At 42.2% G+C, this 6,164-nt stretch overlaps 1 protein-coding gene across 1 annotated transcript in view; it reads right to left on the reverse strand.

The window, feature by feature from the left end:
* eml1 (EMAP like 1) overlaps nt 1-5,867 on the reverse strand; it is a gene marked incomplete in the record, with an annotated part of 59,370 nt that extends 53,503 nt beyond the window's left edge. The window contains 1 exon segment of the mRNA XM_014014038.1: nt 5,782-5,867. Coding sequence (XP_013869492.1) covers nt 5,782-5,809 — 28 coding nt within the window.
* Between the last annotated feature and the right edge of the window lie 297 nt (nt 5,868-6,164).

The following is a 6,164-nucleotide window of genomic DNA, read 5'->3' on the forward strand; positions in this document are numbered from 1 at the left end:
AGCAGCCACACTGCTAACTCTGCTAATGCTGCTAACTCTGCTAACTCTGCTAATGCTGCTAACTCTGCTAATGCTGCTAACTCTGCTAACTCTGCTAATGCTGCTAACTCTGCTAATGCTGCTAAATCTGCTAATGCTGCCCACTCTGCTAACTCTACTCATGCTGCTAACTCTGCTAATGCTGCTAACTCTGCTAATGCTGCCCACTCTGCTAACTCTACTAATGCTGCTAACTCTGCTAACGCTACCCACTCCGCTAACTCTGCTAATGCTGCTAACCCTGCTAAGGCTACCCACTCTGCTAAGTCTGCTAATGCTGCTAATGCTGCTAACTCTGCTAACACTGCTAACCCTGCTAACTCTGCTAATGCTGCCCACTCTGCTAACTCTGCTAATGCTGCTAACTCTGCTAATGCTGCCAACTCTGCTAATGCTACCCACTCTGCTAACTCTGCTAACGCCGCTAACTCCGCTAATGCTGCTAATGCCGCTAATGCTGCTAACTCTGCTAATGCTGCTAACTCTGCTAATGCTGCTAACTCTGCTAATGCAACTAACTCTGCTAATGCTGCTAACTCTGCTAATGCTGCTAACTCTGCTAACCCTGCTAACTCTGCTAATGCTGCCCACTCTGCTAACACTTCCTTACAAAACAGCAAAGTTGCAGTTGCGGCTGGTGTCCAAGCCACACTTCAAAGTGCCGAACCACGGGTACCATCCATATTGTTTTCAATAAAATCATTTTGAATTTCAAATTTAAATGCCATCTTCAGCAGTATTAGCAGTGTTAGCAGCTGCTATTTTGTCAGGATGATGACAAAAGCTGAGCATCATAGCAAAGGCTGCATTCCATTACAAACTACTTAAAGGTAAACTTTTAACATTTAACCACAACATTTAAGATTTAACTTTTACATTTAGATTTAGGATTTAACATTTACACAAACTATTTTAAATTAAAATTTAACATTTAGTAAAAATTAACATTATGTAAGACCAGTAAGCAAAAATTAGGATTTTACACTCAGAAAGTGAGCTTAATAATGAAAATGTGTCAGTAACATTTTTTTAACATTTTATTTTACACTTTTTGCTCCATAGTTGACAATAATGAGCCACTGGCAGCAGCTTTAACATTTCGTTTGATACCATTTGTTCTGCTCCTCTCATACAGTTCAAACAGCAAAGTTTAGGTCAGTTCAAAGTTTATATTAGAAACTGTCAGTAGCTGCTTTTTGACAACTTTTCTGAAGTTCTTCAGGAATTTACTCGTTCTAAATATTGTGATCAGATCCCTAATCCTTCCAATCAACAGTTCACCTTTTAACCTGAACTCTGAACATAAAACCAACCACAAACCATGAACGTAAAACTCTGAGTAAATATTTAAATTCCAGCTCTGTTAGACAGAAGACGACAAATCCCAGGAGAGGAGCAGAAATATGTGGCTGTTTGACAGCGAATTGCTCGTGTTTAACTTCAGAAAAAGGGAAATCCTCGACTCAAGGATGGACCTAAACTCAAGTCAAGACAATTTAGGTTTGTTAGACTTGGCAGCAAGAAAAAGTTTCAAAAAAGCTAATTTCTTTTCCTTTCCGTAAGCAACTTGTGAAGGCTTTAAAAAGTCTGCGTTTAGACACTTCTTGGGTTAGGAAGGGGACAAAAATGAAAAAAAAAAACAAAAAACAAAACTACAAGATAATGAAAATGGAAGATTCTCGGACAGAAAGAAACCGATAAAATGAGAAAATGTAACCAAAACAAAAACCATTTTATTCTGAATAAAACAGTGACAAAAGAYCAAACGATACAACAGGTCAACCTTCAGGTTTTCCTTGTCTGATCTTTACTATAATGATGTGGAGTGAAGGTTACATAAACCCCAGTGAGTTTTCTTCATCTAATCTATATGTTAATGACAACAAACTTAGGCCTGGATGATGACAATGATGATGATGATGATGATGATGACAATGATGATGATGATGATGATGATGATGATGATGATGTGCAATCCAGTGAAGCTTCTAAAACTGCTACAGAATGAGACCAACAAACAGCAGCTCAGCTCTGCTCAGGGGAAAATGACCCATTTATAAAAGTACAGCATGAAAATCCAGGAGGTGTGTGTGTGTGTGTGTGTGTGTGTGTGTGTGTGTGTGTGTGTGTGTGTGTGTGTGTGTGTGTGTGTGTGTGTCACCCTCCCCCCCACGTTTCACAAGAACTCTGGTCTTTTTGAACTAAAACCTGTACATGCACAAAGGTTCTACATCCTGGTGACATTTTATTTTTGCACTTTTATCATAGACGATGTGATTCTGTTGGCCTCATCCTCTGTAACCAGGGCGTTGCTTCAGTCAGTGGAAATGTAAAGATCTTGTTTTACTGATCCGTCTATGTTCCACCCCTCACCTGCAGTCATGACGCGTGCATCGTCAACGACATCCCGGGTAGGGGTGCACCAAAAAAAAAAAAAGAGTTTCACACCAGAATCATGATTCTCATTTACAAAGATTCAGAATCGATTTAAAATGTCCCAAAATCGATTTTTATAAATAAAAATAAATAAATAAAGCAAATTCATTTGCTGTCAGCCTTCGTTTTGTAACTCTGACATCATCACGCAGCTGCTTCTGGTGCAGAAAGCACCAAAAACAAAGAGAGAAACTACAAAACTGGAGAAGAGAGATTCAATTGGTCCTGTCTTCATTGTATGCAATGATATGAGCTCATTTTGTTTTTTACTGAAGGAGTCTGAGTTTGACATGAGCGAGGTGTGCGAGGCTCGCAAAATGAAGCCGAAGCTCTCTGGGAACACGACAAATGGGCTCACATTATCAGCTTTGAATGAAAAATCAATTTTGAATCGAATCGTGGCCCCAAAAATCAGAATTGAATCGTGAGAGAGTAAAAGATTCGCACCCCTAATCCTGGGTATGAGCAGCCAACATGAGCTTCCTTCTTAGGGTGGCCGGGCTCAGCCTTATAGGATGAGGAGCACAGAGTAGAGCTGCTGCTCCTCTGCATCGAAAATGAGGRGGTTCATCTGATTAGGACGCCTCCTTTTAGAGGTGTTCCAGGCACGTCCTCCTGCGACGAGGCCCCGGGGAAGACCCAGGACGCGATGGAGGGGTTGTGTATCCCCCAGGACGGGCTGGACAGTGTTGCTGTCTGGGTTTTTCTCCTGAACCTGCTGCCTCCTCGACTCGACTACGGATAAGTGGCAGATGATGGAAACTTTCAACACTTTTAATCACTTTTTTCTCAGATTTTGTGATTTCTTTTTATTTTATTTTTTTCATGTCACCATCAGAGTGTCTCACTCTGTTAATCAATAGAAATGTTCTGGTTTTTACTCTGGGGGTGGTGGAGCAGAGGCTTTGTAATTGTGGACCTTACAGCATATCTGCATAAAAGAATCAGTCTTGTTTCCTTGCATCGCGGACGCACACAACAAATACACACTGCGACTGATCGCTGCATGAATGACTAACAGGGTTTAGCGTCAGCAGAGCCACTTGTCTGTTGGTTCAGGACACAGATGGAGGCCTGATGTCAGCCGGATGTGACGTCATCAAACACGAACATGTTCACGTGTGTGCTGCAGATAATATGAACTCAAAGGCTTGTTTTTTTTGCTCTCCTCAAACACTCATATTTTGCCAAACTTTCACTTCTTCCTTCTCATTTCTCCACCTGTTTCATCCTTTAGTCAAACATAAATTCCTCCTTTTCCTCCGCCTTCTTTATATTTTTGCCTCTAATCCTTTATCCACATCTCTATTTTGCCTTTTATTCGCTCCATCATAACATGTTTCCATATTGCCCCCTGCAGGACATGAGCTGTACTACACCAACCTTTCAGATCAAATTAACWTATATTAAATTGCCATCATTGGTATAATGTCCTTATTAAAGTAACAGGAGGGATTTTCCTGCACTGATAATAAAAATGTTTCACCAGCAGAAATATGATGTGCACATCTGGAGGAGCGCCGTGAATCTGGAGCAACAGATGTTTCTCTTTTTTCCCCCATAGAAAGCTTTATCTTTAACCACACTCTGCATGTTTTACGAGTTTTTACGAAGTCTGAACCTGAGGATGCAGACTCCAAGGGGCTCAGAAAAAAACAACTAAATCTTTATTTAAAAACTCGCTGTCTTCGAGTCTCATTTAAAAACACCCTACTACTCCCTTGCTTTTGAGCCTGAGTGACATGGTGCAAAACCTCACTGAGTATCATAACTCTGTTCTATATGTACTGTAAATATAAATGCTCCGTATTGTGATTTGTATTTTAACTGTAATTTTAACCATTTCCTGTTGTGCCTGTCTACTGTACAGCACTTTGGTTGGCCTTGTGCTGTTTAAAGTGCTTTATAAATAAAAGTGGCATATGGTATGGTATGGTATGGTATGGGATGGTATGGGATGGGATGGGATGGGATGGGATGGCATGGCATGGCATGGGATGGCATGGGATGTTATGTTATGGTATGGTATGGTATGGGATGGGATGGGATGGGATGGTATGGGATGGGATGGGATGGGATGGGATGGGATGGGATGGGATGGTATGGTATGGTATGGTATGGGATGGGATGGTATGGGATGGTATGGTATGGTATGGTATGGCATGGCATGGGATGGGATGGTATGCTGAACATGTGCGTGTGCATGTGCGTGTCAAAAGAACTAGGACTGATGAGTGGAGTGGCTGCAGCTGTGGAACAGTCCAGGTGGAGATGGGCGTGGTCAGGCTGAGAACTGAACACAAGAACCACAAAAACAAACTACCAAAACAAAACAAAAAAAAGGAATAAATGTTACCAAATGATCCAGACAAGATTTTTTTGTATGTTTCTTCTGTCTCCTCGTTTTGTTTAGTTTATTTTTAARTTACTTCAGAAGCAAACGGAGCTTTTTAGGATTTGCTTCAGAGCACTTGTTTACAAAAAAAAAAGGACTTTTCTTCATGTGCTGCTGAGCTTTTCTAAACAAAGGCTTTAAACGCTTCCTCCCACAGACCACATCTTCTCTGCCTGCCTCCTGAACATCTACAGCAAACTGTTTGCTCCCAACCTGAAACTCTAGTTTAAACTCTGGGTTTAAAACCTTAAGACTTTTACAGAATGTTGTGTTTTTTTTTAGCCTCGGCATGGAGTTCATCAAACAATGAGTTTGGGACATTTCTGGCTCCYTTTCCAGCTGATGCGTGGTGGATCGTGGCATAAAGAAGGGACGGGRGGTTTCTCACGCTGCTGAGTCATGTTCAGTTTCACTGAGGAGGGAAACGAGGAGACAGAAGATGAAGCTAAGAGGCTGAAAACAACATTAGCGAGTGAGAGATGATTGCTCCTGTTAGGTCGGGCAGCCAGGATGGAGAAAGGCTTCATTTTTTCTCTCAGCTTGGCTGCACTTACGGGAAATGGCCCATCACTTAATGCTCTACCAACACACACACACACACACACCTGCATCACACACTGTTATAATCAGATTTCCCATGCAGCCTTTGTTTTCCTTCTCTTCGTGTCTCTAAATAAAACCCAGGCTGACTCATTGCTGTGGATGAAATTAGAAGGAACGCGCTTCAAATTTCCCATAAAAGGCCTGAAACTGAACTTTGCTGCTGCTGAACACTTGCAGGCTGAGCTGTTCCAGTGGAGAAAACAGGACGAACAAATCCTCTGCTTCACAGATGAAACAAAAACAGCTCACAGACCTGAGTGCACACGTCTGTAACACTGGTTTATGTTTAAAGAAGAGTTTACTCTTACCCATTGGTAGCCCCTCGCAGTCGGACATGGCTGCAGACGCAGAGGTCAGCCGTTCAGTCTCTTGTCTGTGGAGCTACTTTAACTTTCTGTCCTCCTCACCCTCTCTGCAACAAGCTGAGCAGTGGCCAGCAGGCCTGTCAGTCAAACATCACACACTGCCCTATTGGTCACTAAATCTGTACCAAACATCCCTCCCTCAGAGCTCTGTTTCCTTCAGACACGACCGGCTCCTTCGGCTACGATTTCCTCGTGTCAATAAATAGCTCGCCTTTAAAAAAAAATTTGCAAAATCATTTTGTCTCTGCTGCCCCGTCCCCYTGCTCATGGCAGCAGTTCCTCGTGTCTCCAGCTGGAGGCTGTAGCTCCACACAGGCCTGGATGAT

The sequence above is a fragment of the Austrofundulus limnaeus genome, unplaced genomic scaffold (assembly GCF_001266775.1).
Source record: "Austrofundulus limnaeus strain Quisiro unplaced genomic scaffold, Austrofundulus_limnaeus-1.0 Scaffold2, whole genome shotgun sequence".
NCBI classification, from domain to species: Eukaryota; Metazoa; Chordata; class Actinopteri; order Cyprinodontiformes; family Rivulidae; genus Austrofundulus; species Austrofundulus limnaeus.